At 41.3% G+C, this 22147-nt stretch overlaps 1 protein-coding gene across 1 annotated transcript in view; it reads left to right on the forward strand.

Moving 5' to 3' along the window:
- Window positions 1-22147, forward strand: part of LOC130111890 (netrin receptor UNC5C-like) — a 375592-nt gene that overhangs the window by 164998 nt on the left and 188447 nt on the right. The window contains exon 2 of the mRNA XM_056279187.1: window positions 7034-7270. Coding sequence (XP_056135162.1) covers window positions 7034-7270 — 237 coding nt within the window. The remainder of the gene's footprint in view (window positions 1-7033; window positions 7271-22147) is intronic.

Raw genomic sequence — 22147 nt, forward strand, 5'->3', positions numbered from 1 at the left:
TCAATTAGTTTCACCTGTGAATTCACCACCAAATAACTTCCTTGTCTCTTCTTCTCTTGATCTGCAGGCCTCCTTCAGCTTTGCAAAGGTTCCTTTGGGTGGCTTGATTGCAGGGCTAGCGAGTTGGACTTTTGCACATGAACTTGGGAGTTTCAGGGCATTTCGTGAGATGGTTGCATTGACATCCTTCTTACTTAATACAATTCGCTCCTGCACAAACTGGTCATGCTGAGTTTTGCCGACTGTAAAGACAAAACTGGAGTCTTTACTTATGACATCTGGGAAGGGAATGGATGAGTTCAACCTCATGAACTGAGCTTCATCGAACGGGTTGGTAAGGATACCCTGGTACACCTTGAGTGTGTGGCTTGAAAATGTTTCCTTGAAGGAATCCAGCATTTCTTTGTGCCCGTGTGATGGATCTTGACCTTCGACCTCATCTAGGTAGCGCTGGATTTCGGGTAGCGCAAGTTCGAGTTTCCTGAAGAACTCTTGATCTTCCCGATTGATGATATCGACATATCCAGTGTCAGACTTGATGACCTTTATGTTATGTTCCTGCTTTTGATCACATGCAATCTTTGAGAATGGGTTGTCTCTGGTGTTTACTGTGAAAGAGCCTGAAAGAAATTCCTTGAACAAGTATGGGTGTCTCCATTTGAGCTCTTTGAGATCCTGAAGAAACACTGATGCCCATCTGGCATAGTGTGTATGATCAAGTGCAAAGAAAAGAGGAATGAGCTGCTCAAGTGCACTGATCATCATGATGAAGTTTGCCTCTCGAAAGGATCTTATGAAGATAAGAACCTTCTTGATTGTGTCAACAACATTGTTCCAGTAGTGAAACATGGGGCTGTTTTCATTGGCCACCCAGTTACTCCAAGTCAAACTGTTGTCCTCTAGACGTTTTGCCTGAAATGCTTCATCTCTCTTCTTGGCCAGCACCACAGCCAGGAGTTGAATACAGTATCTAGCCTTCTTTATGGAATTCACATCGCAGACAGCAGTTGTCAGACCTGTGATATTCAGATTAGCTGAGGTTAAGATGGTATCAAGGCCAGTTCCTTTTATCAACTGCCCAACACAGACAAGAGAAACCTTCTCAAGGTGCAGCCCACCCATGAACGCGAAGTATGAATGAGAAAACTCTTCCCCCATGGCCCACTGTATCATCTTCTTGATGGCATAAAGGGGCTGATCGGATCCACCCACTGCAACCTGGCCTGGGTTAAGATATCTTGTGTATGATACTGCTATTCTCATGACATGGAGCTGAAGACAACTAAGATATTTTCTAAACTCATGATTCGTGTGTGTATTGTGCTTCATGCTTTATAACATAGGCAGCGAATGAGATTCATGTCAAATATAGCTTTTTACAACCTTCAGGAGCTGATACGTGAAACGTGACCAGTAAAAATTAGTTTTCTTAAAATATCTGAAAAAGTAAAGGTTTTGGGGTATATGTTTGTTCATAATGCTTATATAAATGTGGTGCTTCTGCTTCTTTTGAGCCCATGATCAGCTCTCTGCGACATTCAGGAGCCGAGATACTGATTTCCAGGCCTAAAAAGTGGGCGTGGCCATTTCAGAGACTTCCCCCACCTAAAATTTTGGGCTCCTTGCATTTTTTTCTTTATTGGACTCTAAATTAACAGAAAAACATAGGCTCAAATGTGAATGACTTTTTGCAGCCATTTTGCCTTAACTGACTAGACTAATAATTTAACCACTCCCTGTGCTCCTTCCTGTCAGTCACTGAGTTTCCCTCTCAAGGCTTGACTGTCATTTTATTTAGTTTTTTTTTGTTTGTTTGTTTTTTATATGTCTGCATGTCTGTCTATGACTTCCTATGCTTTATATGTGAGGTTCTGGTCTGCCTGTGAGTCAGTGTCTGAATCTTTGTTAATGTTCATCTCAACATCTCTCTCTCTCTCTCTCTCTCTCTCTCTCTCTCTCTCTCTCTCTCTCTCTCTCTCTCTCTCTCTCTGTCTCTCACTAACACATATACATACTGTCTCTCACAGACCTTTCATCATTTTTTCCAATAAGATTATTAAAACCTTGGAAGCTTTTTAGTGTAAGATTGATCACGTCTTTGGGCTTCTTGCTAATCTGAAACAAGTCAGTTTGTGGTTTTGTGATGGACAGCTCTAAAAAAATACCCCAGAACACACACACAACCACTTTACATTTACATTCATTATTATTATATAGGAAAAGATAACCTTGCATATATTAAAATGTATTACATTTAAACTGACCTGACTCAGTTAAAACGGGTTTACATCAGGTTCCTGTTCTGCAGCACATAAAAGACAGGATCACATTACAATACAAAATAACACCAGAAAAAAATTACAGAAACAAAACAACAACAAAACATAAACAGCTACACAGACACTACAGAGGAGATGACTTAAGTGGAATGAATAAGATGGTATATGTGCATTGAATCAGTGGTTACAGGTGTGTCCTTCCATGAGCTAATGTTTATATGCCTGTCTGAAGTGTGTAATAGAGGTTATTGTTTTAAAGTTATATGGGACGTAATTCCAGATTTTAGTGCATGTGTGAAAAAAATGATCTCTGAACATAGCTGTTTTTCTAAGCCAGTACTGGAATAAGTTCATCTGAGATTGATCTTGTGATGTGTTCATGTCTTGTGTTGTGTCTTGGAAGCAGAGCAGTAAGTGTTGGAGGGGAATTATCGTTTTGGCTCTGAAAGTAAAATTTCATGGCTAGTTTATGTATTTGTGTAGTTTGAAAAGTCAGGGCATTAGAAAGTGAAAGTGCAGTGCAGTGATGAGTCCAAGGGGGAAGGTTACCATGGATCTTATAACCTCTATTGTAGAGTCTTACTATTGGCTCAATGGTTTTCTTTGTGGTGAGAGACCAAATTGGGAGCCAATAGGACGCTGTTGAATGAATGATTGCATGTAGGTATTTGTCTGAGTCAGTATGAGTGTGATATCATCTGAACTTGTTGTAAAATTGTGAATGTGATTTCGATAAGACAGATGTGAATCAAGGAATACTCCAAGGTATTTGTAGGTTTAGTTATGGTTAGTGTTTGATTTGCAAAATGAATAGGGTCAGATATAGATATAGATTCCTTAGGGGAGTGGAAATATATACATTCTTTTTTCTTGATATTGATAGTTAGATGATTAGATTTATACCAGTCATGTAAGTAGTGAAGATCAGAAATTTTTGAGCTTTTGAAATCAGGGTTTGAATCAGAAAGAAAATCGGGGTGGCATTGGTATATACACTCACTGGCCACTTTATTAGGTACACCTTGCTAGTACCGGGTTGGACCCCCTTTTGCCTTCAGAACTGCCTTAATCCTTCGTGGCATAGATTCAACAAGGTACTGGAAACATTCCTCAGAGAGTTTGGTCCATATTGACATGATAGCATCACGCAGTTGCTGCAGATTTGTCGGCTGCACATCCATGATGCAAATCTCCCGGTCCACCACATCCCAAAGGTGCTCTATTGGATTGAGATCTGGTGACTGTGGAGGCCATTTGAGTACAGTGAACTCATTGTCATGTTCAAGAAACCAGTCTGAGATGATTCGAGCTTTATGACATGGCGCATTATCCTGCTGGAAGTAGCCATCAGAAGATGGGAACACTGTGGTCATAAAGGGATGGACATGGTCAGCAACAATACTCAGGTAGCCTGTGGCGTTGACACGATGCTCAATTGGTACTAAGGGGCCCAAAGTGTGCCAAGAAAATATCCCCCACACCATTACACCACCACCACCAGCCTGAACCGTTGATACAAGGCAGGATGGATCCATGCTTTCATGTTGTTGACGCCAAATTTTGACCCTACCATCCGAATGTCGCAGCAGAAATTGAGACTCATCAGACCAGGCAACGTTTTTCCAATCTTCTATTGTCCAGTTTTGGTGAGCCTGTGCGAATTGTAGCCTCAGTTTCCTGTTCTTAGCTGACAGGAGTGGCACCCGATGTGGTCTTCTGCTGCTGTAGCCCATCTGCCTCAAGGTTCGACGTGTTGTGCGTTCAGAGATGCTCTTCTGCATACCTCGGTTGTAATGAGTGGTTATTTGAGTTACTGTTGCCTTTCTGTCAGCTCGAACCAGTCTGGCCATTCTCCTCTGACCTCTGGCATCAACAAGGCATTTTCGCCCACAGAACTGCCGCTCACTGGATATTTTCTCTTTTTCGGACCATTCTCTGTAAACCCTAGAGATGGTTGTGCGTGAAAATCCCATTAGATCAGCAGTTTCTGAAATACTCAGACCAGCCCGTCTGGCACCAACAACCATGCCACGTTCAAAGTCACTTAAATCACCTTTCTTCCCCATTCTGATGCTCGGTTTGAACTGCAGCAGATCGTCTTGACCATGTCTACATGCCTAAATGCATTGAGTTGCTGCCATGTGATTGGCTGATTAGAAATTTGCGTTAACGAGCAGTTGGACAGGTGTGCCTAATAAAGTGGCCGGTGAGTGTAGTAGACAATTAGAATATTTAAACACATTGAGAAGGTCACTGATATACAGAAGAAAGAGTAAAGGACCCAAAATGCTGCCTTGTGGGACTCCCTTATTACAAGTTATAGGGGGAGACGTTACATGACCAATTTTAACCACTTGGGACCTGTTAGATAGATATGAGGAGAGCATTATTACCACATAAGAGGAAAGTTGAAATGAGCTGAGTTTGTTCAGCAGAATCTGATGACTCGCTGTAACAAAGAGTTTATGAAAATCAATAAAAATGGCACCAGTGACATTGCCTTTGTTGAGTGAAGTACTTTTTTGTTCAGTAAATAATGATAATGCAGACATGGTTGATAGAAAGCCGGATACAGAGGTTGCTTAAATAGTGGAGGCAATCCATAAAGCTGTCAGCATGAGTGTTGAAAAAATACATATTGAAACCGTAAATATCACAAGCATGAGAATTGTTCAGTGTTCAAAATATCAGACAGCTCATTCTGTGTAATCTCAGAGAAAGAGAGCTGGTGGGATGTAGAAGAAAAACAGGTGGGTTGATAAGGGGCAGTATCAAAGGTAGATGCTCATTCTTTAACAGACATAATAAAAAATAAAATAAAATAACTATAATAATAATTGAAAAGCTGGAAATCTTTTCAGCTTCAATGATAAGAGTGCCTTGTAGAGAAATTTGAATATTGTCATTCGTTTTCTTCTCATTTTCATCAACGATGACTTTAAGTGTCTGCTGTAATGTTTTAGGTTTAGAAGTCGTTTTAATAATTTGCTTTTGGAAAAAAACACCCTTAGCCTTGCATAGTTCAGTGGTACATTTTTTCCTGATCTCTATGAAATGTGTTTTCCTCTCCAATGTTTTTGAAAATCTATACATTTTGAGAGAGAGAGAGAGAGAGAGAGAGAGAGAGAGAGAGAGAGAGAGAGAGAGAGAGAGAGACTGACTGACTGATTTCTGTTTGAGTAATTGCAGAATTTCAGAATGTATCCATGGTAATTTATTCTGCCGAGATTATACCTTGGAGGTAGTGGTATATTTTTTCGCATGTTGTCTCCACTCTGTCACAGAACTGAGCCAGAATTTGTTCTGGGTTTACAAGTGACAGTTCATTGCTCCAATCACTATCTCTTATTTCAGCATTTAACTGAGGTAGTTTTGAATTGGTATTTTGGAGACAAAGTGACGAGCGTGGCTTCTCAGGATTTTGACAGTATTCCTAACAGCATAAATAAGTGAGTGATCTGATATCACAGTTTGAATTATTCCAGACAATGTTTCAAGGGTTGATTTGTAAATGTAAGATCAAAGTCTGAACTGTGAGTGTTACCTTGATTAATTGATGGAGATCAAGCTTCATTACAGTAGCTTTCAATGATTTCGATGAGCTGTCATTCCAGTCCAGATTGATATCACCCAATATAATAAGTTCCTTCGTATTTACTGATTTTATGACATCAATGAGCTGTGATAAATAAACACTTGCACTGACATTTGGGGGCTTATAGGTGACAATAATTGTGATTGCATGTTCACATGTAAAATTTACAACCAGTTGCAATGTCTCAGTTTCAATTTCTATTTGTGTTATCAATTGCACATATTTCTGACTCACGTAAAAGGCAGCTCCCCCAGGGCACCCCTGTGGCTCACCTGGTAGAGCACATACCACATAAGGCTGAGTCCTTACCACAGCGGCCTGGGTTCGAATCTGGCCCGGGCTTTTTGCTGCATGTCATCTACTGTCACTGTTGAAATAAAGCAGAAAATGCTGAAAAAATAATCTTAAAAAAAAAAGGCAACTCCCTCGCAATTTATCAGTGTGGTCCCTACGATACAGATGGTAATTTTTCTATTGCGAGAAAAGAATCAGGAATAGTAGGAGTTAATCATGAGTCACAAATTGCCATTATATGTGCTTTTGACTGCACAAGCATAATCTTAATTTCATCCATTTTTTTTGTCCATGCAATGTTGCTCAGATGTGCAAACAGTGCTTTGTAGACATGGCATAAGTAGAACAATTGCAGCACATCTGACAAACACCAGACCTGCAGACGCCGGAATTGTCAGGCATTTGATGTTTGCTTGCTGCAATAATTCACAGCCATCAGCAGCTGCCGCCATCTTGTCAGTGATCAGCTGTATAAATAATACTAACCACAAGGCAGTGTTAAGATTTATAAAGGTCCAATTCATGACTCTGGGGAAGTTAATCGTACTCTCTGTTGGTCTCTGGTTTGAGAAACAGTTTTCATGAGTGATTAATTGAAAGCAGCATTCTCCTGCTCATGCTCAGTTCTGGGTAAAATGTCAAATTATAGTGCTCAGTGACTCAAAAGCACAAAGAGACAATTAATGCTCATATCAAGGAAACAACATTCACCCTACTGAGCCTTTCCTTGCAAGTCCTCTTGGCTGACTGAGTTTTTTTTTACATTATGAATTTACAGTATCTATCTATTTATGTCTCTCTGTCTGTCTATCTAATTATCTAATTTAAAAATGTTTCTATGTCACTTCCTCTTTTTCTGGCTCAGTGAGAGACGACGATGATTTCCTCAGTCTGGGAGAGTTGCCGGAAACCTTCCCCTCTGACCCTCCAGAGCCTTTGCCTCACTTCTTGTTTGAACCTGAGGAGGGCTACATTGTCAAGAACAAGCCTGTAAATCTCTATTGCAAAGCCACACCTGCCACACAGATTTACTTCAAGTGCAACAGCGAGTGGGTCCACCAGAAGGATCACACAGTGGAGGAGAGAGTAGACGAGAACTCGGGTAAGTAAAAAAAAAAAATCCATGTTGACTCCAATGCATTACACATTTGTGTTTGTTTGGATAATTATGGATCCCACTGTTCACTGTTATATCCCACTGATGTTAAATTGGATTCAACTGTGGTAGGCAGGCAGTCCACTACATTTAACATTGTCAAACTCATAAGTATTCCTTGACAGTTATAGCCTTTGTGGCACTGTATTTTTTTCCTTAAAAAAATACATTCCCAGATGGAGCGTCTCTGCTGCCATAAAGGGGTGCACCTGATTTTAAATGATGTACTAATATCCTGCTGAATGTGTGACCCTAAGGCAATCATATCCACAGAAACCCTGTAATGTTGACACACTACACGATGGATGCATGGGGTCATACTCTGGATCCATATCACTGAGGTTCCCCATCATCTTAAACCATCAGGAACAGGGATTTGTTTGAACAGACAATGCTTTGTTAGTATTCCATTGTTTGTTTTTTTTTCCTAATACTATCACAACCTCAGTCCCCCCCCCCCCCCCTAAAAAAAAAGAACTTGTAAGTTGTCAGCCATGGTTTAGTATTACGTCAAAGTGTGATGGGAGTTGTGCATCCTTTTATGAATATTTGAGTGCCACTTCCAGCAGAATTACCCTTGACAAACCTTAGACTGCATGTTGTTTTGCACAGTCCACGTTAGTCCCCTCTGACCTCTTCCTTCAACAAGTGCGGGGTTATCAGGATGTCTGGGACTCCGGGTAGCATAGTGGTCTATTCTGTTGCCTACCAACATGGGGATCGCCAGTTCGAATCCCTGTGTTACCTCCGGCTTGGTTGGGTGTCCCTACAGACACAATTGGCCGTGTCTGCGGGTGGGAAGCCGGATATGAGTATGTGTCCTGATCACAGCACTAGCGCCTCCTCTGGTTGATTGGGGCGCCTGTTCAGGGGGAAGGAGTCCTCCCACGCACTACGTCCCCTTGGTGAAACTCCTCACTGTCAGGTGAAAAGAAGTGGCTGGCGACTCCACATGTATCGGAGAAGGCATGTGGTAGTCTGCAGCCCTCGGCAGAAGAGGTGGAGCAGAGACTGGGATGGCTCGGAGAGCGGGGTGATTGGCCAGGTACAATTGGTGAGAAAAGGGGGAGCGGAGTGGGGGGTTATCGATACACACAAGAAAATGTTGAGGGCAAAACAAACAAGAACAGCAGCATTACAGTTCTTGACAGACAACAATCCTCTTCTGCTGACACCAATGGGGTGTGTGATCTACCTGAGGTACAATACAAACAGTATTTGTCCTCTTATCCCATCACACTGAAGTAGCAAGAGGACAAATATATTGAATGTGTGTAAAAACATGTCATGGGTTTGTTAAGTCAATACCGAAATTGGATGAAATAAAATCTGAACCTCTAGGATTTTAGAAAACCTAGAAAACACCTACTGAAAACTCATAATAAACACCAATGGCGATACGTACTTAAGGCATTTCTAAAGGAGAGAATTTGAGCAATTAAGGAACACATGGCAGAAAGTAGTATATACTTATATTTTGCAGTTGTTATAAGAATTTGGCAGGGAAATGTGGCTGATATAGGTGATGTGTTTTTTTGCTGTCACATACCGCAAAGGTCAAGATGCTGTTCAGTTGTGTACGTAACTACATCTGACGGCATGGAAAATGCTTAGAGAAAACTGATCACACTTTTGCAGAACCATTAAAGAAAAAAAATTGTCTTCATTTTTTCATTGACATGATTTCTGCATAATTAGATGAAGTTTCACAGTGTGTTTGACTACAAGGCAATGAATTATACTTAATTACAGAAGCTCCTGAGAAAATAGCTGTCTTTTAAAACCATACGGTTAGGATCTGGTCTGTGTGGGATAATGGTACATCGATCCAGGAAACGTGGGAGACAGAGACCATAGGTCAAATGCATATGTAGCTGACACAATACCAATATTGCGCTATTACACAACCGAGGCCCGTTTGTGACAAAAAGTGGGTCAAATGTCAGATGTATGTGCACAGCTATACTGCTTCCCAGTGTTGTCCTGCATGATCTCAATGCAATTTAAAGGATCCAGTTAAATTCTGGACTCTAGCCAAGCTGCCATGCTGGTCAGTTGAGTGCATATGGTTGAATATTACATGTTGGTTAGGTTATGATGAAGCATTTCAAATGACTCTTTCTTTGGCAGGTAGACAAAAAACACGTCATGTAAATACATCATATTTTCCAATCAACTTTTTTTTCTCATACTAGTCACTATGTATAATCTATATATTTGTGAAGATTGTGGGTAAAGGCATGGAAAGGCTTTTTTTTTTCTCGATTCTAACTTGTCTAGCCGAGACTTAATCACTGGACAAGTACACAATAAGTCACGAGAAACTTTTTAGAAGTAAATACAACAGAAGGAAAAAGTTTGATTCAAATTTAGAAACACGCAGAGACTCACAGTTATGGTTTTAGGGAAAATTATGTATTTCATGCATGTGAGGGTATAGTCAAGTCAAGTTCACTTGTATAGCCCAAATTACCAAGGTAGTTGTGAAGGGCTTTTCAACCAATACAATATACAACAGTATAGGACAGACGACATCCTTGGACCCTAAACCCGAATGAAGGAAAACTCCACAAGAAAAACCTTATCAGGAAAAATAATATGGGAGAAACCTCAGGAAGACCAACACAGGAGGGATCCTCCTCCAGAACGGACAGACGTGCAGTGTGTGTGTGTGTGTGTGTGTGTGTGTGTGTGTGTGTGTGTGTGTGTGTGTGTGTGTGTGTGTTTTGAGTAAAGGCAATCACATAATCAGAGTTCAGAGAGAAAGCTCCACTCACACGTTCATAGGGAAGCTGTATGTACTTTTCTTTTTTTAGATTTTTATCCGCCTTTTTCTCCCTGATTGTATCCGGCCAATTACCCCGCTCTTCTGAGCCATCCCGGTCGCTGCTCCACCCCCTGTGCCGATCCTCCGATACATGTGGAGTCGCCAGCCGCTTCTTTTCACCTGACAGTGAGGACTTTCACCAGGGGGACATAGTGCGTGGGAGGATCAGGCTATTCCCCCCAGCTACCCCTCCCCCGTGAATAGGTGCCCCAACAGACCAGAGGAAGCGCTAGTGCAGCGACCAGGACACATACCCACATCCAGCTTCCCACCCATAGATATGGCCAATTGTGTCTGTAGGGACGCCCGACCAAGCCGGAGGTAACACGGGGATGCGATCCAGAGCCCCGTGCTGGTAGCCAACAGAATAGAGCGCCACGCCACCCGGACACCCTGTACTTTTTGTCATAGTTGCATAGAGGCTGTATTAATATTAGGTCTTTTTTTAAGCAGACATTTCATCATTATGGTAGTTCATCCCAGCTCTTTTTCCTTGTTCTTCGTTATTTCTCCTGTATTCTTTACTCATCAATCTTGTCTTTTCTTTCAGTCCTTACCTCTGTTCATGATCCATCCATCTTGTTCGCTTCATATTGGCCTATATGCCTGTTACCACTTTCTCATTTCTCCCAACCCTGTATAATTTCTTTCTGAATACTTAAACATACCCTCTTTCTAGCAATCAATTATGCCCCCCCCCCGCTCTCTCTCTCTCTCTCTCTCTCTCTCTCTCTCTCTCTCTCTCTCTCTCTCTCTCTCTCTCTCTCTCTCTCTCTCTCTCTCTCTCTCTCTCTTGCTCTCTCTGTCTCTCCATTTATCTCTCTCCCTGGTTACTCATATCCTGTGTGATTCATCTCTGAATGTTTTAATGGCCCTCTCTCAGAGACTTACTTTCTTTTATTCTTCCCGTTTCTCTGTCTCTTCGTGCGCTCCTCCTCTCTGTCTCTCTTGCCATTTATCTCTCCGCCTCTGCCTTGTATCATGTCTTTCTGAATACTTAAACATTCCTGATTCACTCACCCCTGTGTTTTTTTGTTTTTTTTTATGATATTTTACTCTGGTACTTGTCCTTTGGTTCTTAAAAACTTGATGTGCTGAGGCGGTTTTAGATGCCAAAGAAATAGGGAAGTGACTTTATTGCCCTGCATCTTTGCTGCTGTGGTGTTAGTACATGCACGTGATGTCTCACACGCACACGCACACGCACACACACACACACAGAGCGGGCACGAGAGAGAGAGAGAGAGAGAGAGAGAGAGAGAGAGAGAGAGAGAGAGAGAGAGAGAGAGAGAGAGAGAGAGAGAGTGTGATGGTTGAGTGGAGCAAATGGACTGTGAGCAAGACAGAAAGGTGACATCGCAACACCTGACTTATTCATCTACTTCCATCCATCTCTCTGTCTAGAAAGCTTTTAAATATCCATTCTCTTTATTTTTTCTCTATCTTCCACAGTTGAGTTATTTTTTTCTCTTTCGTCCCGTGTTACCGCATCCACATCTTCATGTCCGTTTCTCTCTTCTTTTTTTTCTCTATCCCTCTCCTTTCCATTAACAGACACATCCCTAAGCATTCATTAGTGACATCATGTGCAGCTGCAAGTCATTTATTAGTCTCGCATCAGCCGTTCGTTTGTTGGCTGTTGTTTTGCAGACAGGAGGCTTTGGAGGGTAAATTGTGTTAAATTAGTGACACATGGATTCAGGCTCGCAGAGGTGTTGCCAGCCATGATATATTGCAAAGGGTTATGCTATTAGCAAGATAACTAAGAGGAAACAATTCTAGTGTATGGATGGATGTTGTCCAATTTAACTTTGACATCAGTTGCTGCAGACGTCTTACAGCCCCACAAATTGATGCCATGTTATTATGATTAGCACTTCAGAGACTTTTTCATGAATATATTTACAGCAATATGTCTCTCTGAGTAGATTACTGAGTGGCTTGATTAATAAATAAATGAATAAATAAATAAAAACCTCTAGGCCTCACTTGAAAAATGAATGTGGTTTTGGATATAAGTACGATCGAATCGAAAAACAGGCAAATCAGAGGAACAATGCTTATGATAGCCATAGATTAGATTTCCTCAGTAAATAGTTAAACAGACATTTGGTTTCAGTTGTTCAGTTTCTGATTTTCCATTTAACTATTTCAAGTTATAGGCTAGCTGTGGTGAACATTACATTTTTACACATTTTGCATTACATTTTTTAGCTTAATGTTATATTATGGCCGCTATAGCTTCAGGTGATTAAATGACTGAATTCACATGTGGCTCATTAGTCTAATTTACAGACAAACCCACCAGATCAACCCGTAGGACCTGCTTTGACAATGCAGACAGATGAGAGAGCTTATGTGACTTAAAACGATCTACTGCAAATTGGCTTATACCTTTAGTCCACCCTAAAAGAAGACACACTACATACTGCATATACTGCATATCATGTATGACACCGTGCTGGATTTGAACTGCTTTAGCTACAAACCAGCGCCGCTGAGAAGCACATTAGCACATGAACCTGGCATCAATAACTTGACCCTTGTGTTGGGTAGCTTCTTGAGGTTTTTTTTTTTTTTTTTACTGCTTTATTAATCCCCATGGGGAAGTTCTTCCTCTGCATTTAACCCATCCTAGCTGTGTGGCTAGGAGCAGTGGGCAGCCACTGTGCAGCACCCGGGGACCAACTCCAGTTCTTCTTGCCATGCCTCAACCAGGGGCACAGACAGGAGTATTTGCCATGCATGTCTTTTTTGATGGTGGGGGAAACCAGTGCACCCGGAGGAAACCCACCGCAGACACGGGGAGAACTGTCTGCCTCAGCCACAGGGAGTTCCTTCAACACTGCTGTCTGCCATGATACTGATGACAGTCAGGCAGTGTATTCTGTTCAGCAATTATTGCGTTCTTTTTTTTACTTCTCTGCACTCAGTGAATATATGGGGCACCCGTTCTTTGACCAACGAAGACTGTTTTTTTTTTTGAGTCAAGTAAACAAGTGTGTCTTGTCTTAAGTGTGTCTAGAAAAAAAAATCGGATTTTTATCACCATTTGGATTTAATTAGCTTTAAATGGAAGGCTGGATGGATGATTAAGGCAGACATGCCACATTTGAAATGCATGTAATTACAAAAGATTGCATTTTGTTCACACTGATGTTAAAGTAGCCCACATAACACCATACATGGTGAATGACCAACATTTTGAGGTGCCAAAACAATCTGAGCAATAGAAATCGCCCCTTGAATCCCAGTTAAACCATGTGTAGTGCAGCTTTAATTTAGTTTAGACTAGAGCTTAGGTGGGGAAATAAACACAGATTCAGAGGACACAGCAATCAGGTCTGATAGATCATTTTAACACTATTACTAGTATTAAATGTTAACACTGTTAACACTATTATGTCATGTTAGCACTATTAACATGAAACTTAGCTCAGTAGTTTCCCATGTCTCCCTGAGCCTCTGTGCAAAATGTGGTGCCAATATCGGGCACTAGGTAGCGCTTTTTACAAAAATAATGAAATACGCAAAACCTACTTTTGTGATGAACGTTACAGGCCCAAGTTATCAAGTACGAAATCCATAGAAACACATTCATGGTAGCTGTAGTGTCTGGACATTATTTGCCCATTTGAAATTTTAGGATCAGTGTATGTAATGTATGTAAATATGATGTAAATGTGTTCCAGACAACACAAGTTTAAACTCGTCTTAAACGCTAAACTGCAGCTAAGCTAATGACAGAGAGCAGCCCCTTGGTGCCCGACAATGTGATGTTTTGAGGGAGAAAAGTCAAACTATAATGGCTACCCTAACCAAAGCTAGGCTAGGATAGTAGCTGTTAAGAGTAGGCATTAACAGTGAAAAAGAAAACGGTACTGAGTAACTGAGGAAAAAAGACATTAACTTTTTTTTAAATTATTAATGTCTTTAAAATAGAGACACAGCTAGGAGTTACAGCCTCCTTTCTACCCACCTTGTCTTACTTTGCCTTTACCGCGCTCCCGCTCTCTCCCCCTCAGGCTCTCTCTCCCACCTTGCTCTCCTGTGCTCTACTCTAATTCCCACTGACTGAAATAGGAGAAAGCATGGACAGATATAACCTGGTCTGGGGAAAGCTGGGGGGGGGGGCTGATAGGGGAGGATGGAGGGATGGGATGCCGGTGAGAGGGCAATTGAAATCCGGGAGTCACACCGAGGAGGGAAGATGACACAAATCCTCTCTCTCTTTTGAGCTCTCTCTTTCACTCCCATTCTTCTTCCTCTTCTTATTGTTTGTGAGCCTGGAAAGTAAAGTAGGATTGTGTGCTGAAGTTGTTTATATTTGATCCTTAAAATATGGGAAAATCTTGGAATGAAACAATCAATTCACCTATTTATTCTACTTTGGATGTGATTTTTATGATCTAGACAGAATGTTAAAGACAAAAAGCTTTATGTTATTATTAATGAAAAACTTCCCATTTTTCGATTTGTAGTTTGGCCTATCTAAGATATAAAAAATATAAACATTTTATTGGCTGTTGAAAGTGGGTTCCACCCAACGTAAAGACATAAGACGGAATATGAGGGAGGGATTTCTTCTTCTTTGAGAGACATGGGTCCTGTCATGGAGGGTGTGCAACACAGTTTTTCAATCACACACCGACATATTATTTTTGTTTGCTACTTTCTACATACAGACAGTACACATACTGACTACGCAGACTGTACCTTTGCATATTAACGACACTTTCATTCATCGGAAAGCCCGGTGATATTTAGTTATGGATTTTACAAAGAGAAAAGTGGCAACACACAGGTGTGTTGGAACTAAACCCACTCGTGCCAGGATGGTGGCTAATTGATTTGATTGACAGCCACCACACAGAGATTGTATTTTCCTGAGAGGAGAAGAGTTGTTGTTTAGAGGAGGAGATGAAGGAAGGGATGAGATTCACCAAACTCTTTATCCTGATGACAAGCTCCGCTGGTATAAATCACCATATGCCAAACCTCTTTTAGCTTGAAAATACGAAAACATCTACTGTTGAGGAAAATACTGTCTTTTTCAAGAGTGTGGCCCACATTGAATTCACAGAAGCAATAAAAATAAATGGTGAAAATGTTAATTTCATGCCCATTGTCTTATTAGCCAACAGCCATATGAATAGTTAAGACAATGTGGGAAGATTTTAATTTTATGGAGTCTCTTTTTCAGTTGTTGATGTGGTTTATCATCAAGACCCATTAGGATTTGATATCAACGTGCTCTTTGTTTTGCTAATCTTGAAATGAATCGCATTATAGTACTATTCAACCTAATAACTGGTATGGTTAAAGAACTTGGTGCTTTTCCATACTTTATCTAGATAAGGTTTAATGTGTATTAATGAAAAAGTGTGTACAAGCATATTTTGTGTCTTGCAACTCACACGTTAAAGGGCATAACCAATGTTTGTTTAAACCAGAGGTGCCCAAATTCTTTACTATGAAGGGTTGGATGGTCACCCACGGCCACAGATAAATGTTGATGTAATGTGAAATTACATTACATTAAAATGTATTAAGTTTATATAAAATTAACATTCTAAATCTAAAATAAAATTTAAAAATAATAAAAATGCTACTCTTTAATCTGCTTAACAGTAAATTTATTAATTTGCAGAGGTGACTGTCAAAAACATAAAACATTAATATGCTTCTTTTTGGAAGCATGAACAAATTTGAAAGGAAAAGAGGAAGAGGAAAAGAGGAAGGCCAAAGAAGGGGTTTATGGATGTGGTGAGGGAGGACATACAGGTAGTTGGCGTGACAGGGGAAGATGCAGAGGACAGGAACAGGAAGAGATGGAAACAGATGATCCACTGTGGCAACCCCTAACAGGAGGAGGAGGAGGAGGAAGAAGAAGAAGAAGAAGAAGAAGAAGGACAAATTGTTATTCAAAGGAAAGACAGCTTTCTAGACAATGCATGCGACTCAAGGTGCTTCAGAAAATTAAGTTGAAAACGGCTGTATTGTCCACCTTTGTAATCAAGAGTGGAAATTTGACAAAAATGTAAAGTTAAACATCAAGGTGATAGCAAATCAATACTGGATATTAAGTTTACACTGAGTACACATCATCACAAAGTGCCCCCATATTACAGACCTTGTATTACGTTCTTCAGTGCTTTGTATAGTAATTTATCACCTGCAATATTAGTGGGAGACATGAATATTGTATTTGGTTTCTAAGGTCTTTGGACATTAGGCCCCAGCTGACTTACTGACAGAGGGAGGGTGTCATGGAGGTGAGGGTCAGATAGTGAGTTTCTCAGCTTACACTTTAGATTCATCAGACTGAAAGCCTGCTCACAAAGGTAGTACTTCCAACGAGGGACGGCATTACCTGTGCATGTTTGTGGATCTTTGCATACCTGTCTGTTGGAGCACACCCATAGAAGTCCAGTAAGGGACGAGCTCTGAACTTGTTTTGGAGTTGTGAATCAGACTGGCGTTCAATTAGTTCCACTTGAAGCGCCTCATTGACTGAGTCCACATTAACAGAAAAAGGCTGAGCAAATAGCTTAAAGACTGTTGCATTGTCTCTGAAATCTTCAAAGTGTCTGTCAAACTCCAGCACAAGATTACTGAGAATGTCCATGTACTTGGGCACATTATCTTCCATCAAGCCTAAGACTGGAGAAATGGGCCACATTTCTTGAATGTGGAGATAAGACGAAAAAACAATAGAAGAACAGTGTAAGAATCTGGGCATAAAAAAACAAAAGCATACAAAAGCTGAGCAGGGAAACTGGCCAGGAGTACATGAAAATATGGTAATTTTTAATATAAATAATAAAATAATTAAAAGTGTGATTAACAAAAACACAAAAGGCCCCATGACTGGATGCATACTAAACACAATAATATTGTGCTTCATAATTACTTCACATTACATTATTTTTGTGACCATTTGAATGTTATAAGTAGGCATGTCACCTGTTGAGAGATGTCTGCTCAGCAGTAGTAGTTTTTGCTTGAAGGCTCTGATGTGATCAAACAGCGGGCTGGTTATCTGGTCCTTCCCTTGGAGCTGAAAATTCAAAACATTGAGCAACTCTGCGACATCCACCAGAAAAGCCAGGTCGGAAATCCACTGCTTATCAGAATCATGTTATCCATGGGCACTTGAACGTTACCTTCCTTTCTTGCTTAAAACAGCTTGATCTTACCATGCAGCTCAAAAAACCAGCGGAGAACTTCCCCTCGGCTCTGCCATCTGACCTCCTGGTGGTACAGCACATCACCATACTGCACATCCGTCTCATCCAGCAGGGCCTTGAACTGACGCTGAGACAGAGCCTTGGAGCACATACTGTTAACTTTCTCCAATACTAGCGTAGTGAGGCCAGATTTCTTCCTTACCATGCTGGGGCTCCATCAGTTGTAATTTCAGCCAGATTCTCCCACTTCAAATTGTTCTTTTCTAGCACTCTCTCCGCTTCCAGAAAAATATCTGCTCCTTTTGTCATACCTGAAAATGTCTCAAGGCCAGCCCGCTCCAGTGAGACTACAAAATCTTCATTTACTCCATAGAAAAACACCCCAAAAAAACTGCTCAGAATCGAATATGTCAGCGCTCTCGTTGCAAGCGATGGAAAAGGCAGAAAGTCAACTTGCTTTAGCCATGATTTGCTCACGGATGTCTTGAGCCATGTCCTCGATCTGGCAGGTAACTAGTAATGGAACTAGAGTTTTACACATGAGGTGGCCAAGGCTACTTCAGGGGGTCCATAGACCTTGACAGAAAATTCGTATGTATAACCCTAACCTGCCATCTAAGCAGCATGAATGAATCCTGCGATTGCTGGTTAGAGGTAGAAGTGATAATTCACTTGACCAGGAGTTCTTCAGTGTGGCCGATCGTGTGGTCCACCAGGGTTACTTCACTAGAATTCTTTAACATACTATGACTAGACAGTGTCTACCTCAGAACTGCAGCTCAGTTTCTTATACACACACACGCACACACACACACACACACACACACACACACACACACACACACACACACACACACACACACACACACACACACACACACACACAGAGTACTGTACTCACATACTGGAGAGACAGAGGCGGCCAACTGTGTCTGCCCGACCAAGCCAGAGTTAACACAGGGATTCGAACCGGTGTTCCCCGTGTTGGTAGGCTAAGGAATCGACTGCTATACTACCTGGACCCCCCCCCCCACACACACACACACACTGTATTGTTTATAAGGGTGGGGATACCTGCAGTCAGTTGAGACTGAAGAGGTCACTTAGATGACTGAAGAAATGGTTCAATAAATGTTGCATTGAGATGAACTGATTCTGAGCTTTCTGTGATTTTCTTTCTTGGATTATTGAGCATGCATAAAGACATTAAAATGTCCTCCATATTCATATGAGCAATATTTTACAATTATCACCCCTTCCTGTTGCTGTGTAAAAGTTATACTGAAAGACAATATTAATAATGAAAAACGGAGAGGAGAGAGAATACCGTAACTGTTCATAGATAAAACGTATGTAATTTAATATGGAAGTTTAACAGCACTGTGCTGTACATGGCCATAAAACTCAGTAGATAATTATCTGCTTTTTAGCTGCACAAAATTTACGTTTCGTAGTTGTTACGGTTAGGATTTTGCACTTTCAAAATAAGAGGAGAATAAGCATGAGCTTGTCAAAAGCCATGGCGGGCCTAACAAAGGCACCGCGGGCCCCAAATTGGGCAGCCTTGGTTTAAACAAAGCGTTTACTACATGTGTGTGTGTATATATATATATATATATATAGCGTTTTTTTCCAAAACCGTCAATGGTGTTGTAAGTACTCAACTAATGAGGAGCGGTATATCAACATGGATACAGGAAAAATGTATCCGTGTTGATATTCCGCTCCTCATTGCAATGGATGAAAACTTTTGTTCCTGTATCGGTGTTGATATACAGTGCATCTGGAAAGTATTCACACCTCTTCACTTTCCCCACATTTTGTTATGTTACAGCCTTATTCCAATATGGATTAAATTCCTTTTTTTTCCTCATCAATCTACATAATGACAAAGCAAAAAAGGTTTTGTAGAAATTTTTGCAAATTTATTAAAAATAAAAAACTGAAATATTGCATGTATATAAGTATTCACACCCTTTACTCAGTACTTGGTTCAGGCACCCTTGGCAGTGATTACAGCCTCAAGTCTTCTTGGGTATGAAGCTACAAGCTTGGCACACCCATATTTGGGGTATTTCTTCCATTCTTCTCTGCAGATCCTCTTGAGCTCTGTAAGGTTAGATGGGGAGTGTCACTGCACAGCTACTTTCAGGTCTTTCCAGAGATGTTCAATGGGGTTCAAGTCTGGGCTCTGGCTGGGCCACTCAAGGACATTTATAGACTTGTCCCGAAGCCACTCGTTCGTTGTCTTGGCTGTGTGCTTAGGGTCATTGTCGTGTTGAAAGGTAAACCTTCGCCCCAGTCGGAGGTCCTGAGCGCTCTGGAGCAGGTTTTCATCAAGGATCTCTCTGTACTTTGCTCCATTCATCTTTCCCTCGCTCCTGACTAGTCTCCCAGTTCCTGCCGCTGAAGAACATGCCCACAGCATGATGCTGCCACCACCATGCTTCACTGTAGGGATGGTATTAGCAAGGTGATGAGAGGTGCCTGGTTTCCTCCAGACGTGACGTTTGGCATTCAGGCCAATGAGTTCAATCTTGGTTTCATCCGACCAGAGAATCTTGTTTCTCATGGTCTGAGAGTCCTTTAGGTGCTTTCTGGCAAACTCCAAGCGGGTTGTCATGTGTTTTTTACTGAGCAGAGGCTTCCGTCTGGCCACTCTACCATAAAGGCCTGATTGGTGGAGTGCTGCAGAGATGGTTGTCCTTCTGGAAGGTTCTCCCATCTCCACAGAGGAACACTGGGGCTCTGTCACAGTGACCATCGGGTTCTTGGTCACCTCCCTGACTAAGGCCCTTCTCCCCCGATTGCTCAGTTTGGCTCGGCGGCCAGCTCTAGGAAGAGTGCTGGTGGATCCAAACTTCTTCCATTTACGAATGATGGCGACCACTGTGCTCTTCGGGACCTTCAAAGCTGTAGAAATTTTTTTGTACCCTTCCCCAGATCTGTGCCTCGATACAATCCTGTCTCAGGTCCACAGACAAGTCCTTTGACTTCATGGCTTGGTTTCTGCTCTGACATGCACTGTCAACAGTGGATCCTTATATAGACAGGGGTGTGCCTTTCCAAATCATGTCCAATCAATTGAATTTGCTAGAGGTGGACTCCAATCAAGATGTAGAAACATCTCAAGGATGATCAGTGGAAACAGGATGAACCTGAGCTCAATTTTGAGTGTCATAGCAAAGGGTGTGAATACTTATGTACATGCAATATTTCAGTTTTTTATTTCTAATAAATTTGTAAAAATTTCTACAAAACCTTTTTCACTTTGTCATTATGGGGTATTGTGTGTAGATTGATGAGAAAAAAAGGAATTTAATCCATTTTGGAATAAGGCTGTAACATAACAAAATGTGGGGAAAGTGAAGGGGTATGAATACTTTACGGATGCACTGTATATATATATATATCAAAAGCCTTGAAGTGCGCTAATGACACAGTGTTTATCAGATTACTTTCTCTGTCTCCATTAGCCAAAGTGTGGATAGTTAGCTAGCATTGACCTGTGACTACACTACATACTATCCACTACTGCACACACACACACACACACACACACATAGTACGAACATGCACACATACACGTGCACCAACACGGTATTGGCTTGGCTGATTTGTGACCTCTTTCCCTCCTTTGCTGCCATCTCAGTCTTATTGATTTTTACCTCTCCTCTTCAGCGACCTCCTTTCTCTCCGTCTTTGGCTCTCCTAATATTTCCCCTTTCCTTTTTCATCTTTCAGCTTCTCCTCTCTTCCTCTGCTCTTTTCCATTCCCATCTCTCTTTATACCTTCCTCTGTCATTCCTGTGTTCTTTTTTTCTCTGTTTGTTTCTCTCTTTATTCCTTTCTCTCTCTTCTACCTTGATTGTCCACTTTCAATTATTAACAGCCATCAACGCTATAAAGGAGGTCAATCACCTTCTGTGTCAGTGGCTTGGGACACACAAGACAGTCGTGTGTGTGTGTGTGTGTGTGTGTGTGTGTGTGTGTGTGTGTGTGTGTGTGTGTGTGTGTGTGTGTGTCTGCATGTGTGTGCATGTGTGTGCATGTGTGTGCATGTGTGTGCATGTGTGTGCCTACATATGTGTGTATGTGTGCATGTGTGCATGCATGCATATATATGTGTGTGTGTGTGAGTGTTTGTGTATGTGTGTGTGTGTACAGTTGTGTGTATCTGTATGTAGCTGCTTGTCTCTGTGTGTGCATGTGAGTCTGCATCTGTTTGTCTGTAAATGTGTTTGTGTGTGTGGCCATTTCTCCTGAGTGGCCACAGTCTGGTGACTCTGACAAGGTCCTGGTTGATTTCACCTTGTCTCTGTTGGTACAGAAGCCACTCAACCCCTTCTCCTCCCGTCTTAGTCAATCTCCGTAGGTCTGACTAGTTTCTGTCTTTTATTTGCATAGTCTTACCATCTCCACCTCTCTGCTGTCTTATCTGTTTTCCTATGTCAATATCAATTCCTTCATATCACTCTGCTCTCTCTGTCTGTCAACATCTCCCTCTCACTCTTTGTGTTTCTGATGAAATAATAGCTGGAGGTTGTGTTCTCCATTTATAGTCTTTTTTTCCCCCACCCACAACGGCTTGTCTATCTGACCTGGTACTGATCACATTCAAACACCACCTAGCTTTTGATTCCCCCCCCCCCCCGCTTTGTCTGGGTAAACCATTGAGTCTCATCCTTTCTCTCTTTCATCGCTCATTTTCTGTTTTATTTTTTTGTCTAACGCCGTCTCTTTATCTAGTTCTTTTCATTTAAAGAACTAAAATCCCTCTGCCAGTGTTTCAACTATTTCCCAATT

Source organism: Lampris incognitus, chromosome 1 (genome assembly GCF_029633865.1).
Source record: "Lampris incognitus isolate fLamInc1 chromosome 1, fLamInc1.hap2, whole genome shotgun sequence".
NCBI lineage: Eukaryota > Metazoa > Chordata > Actinopteri > Lampriformes > Lampridae > Lampris > Lampris incognitus.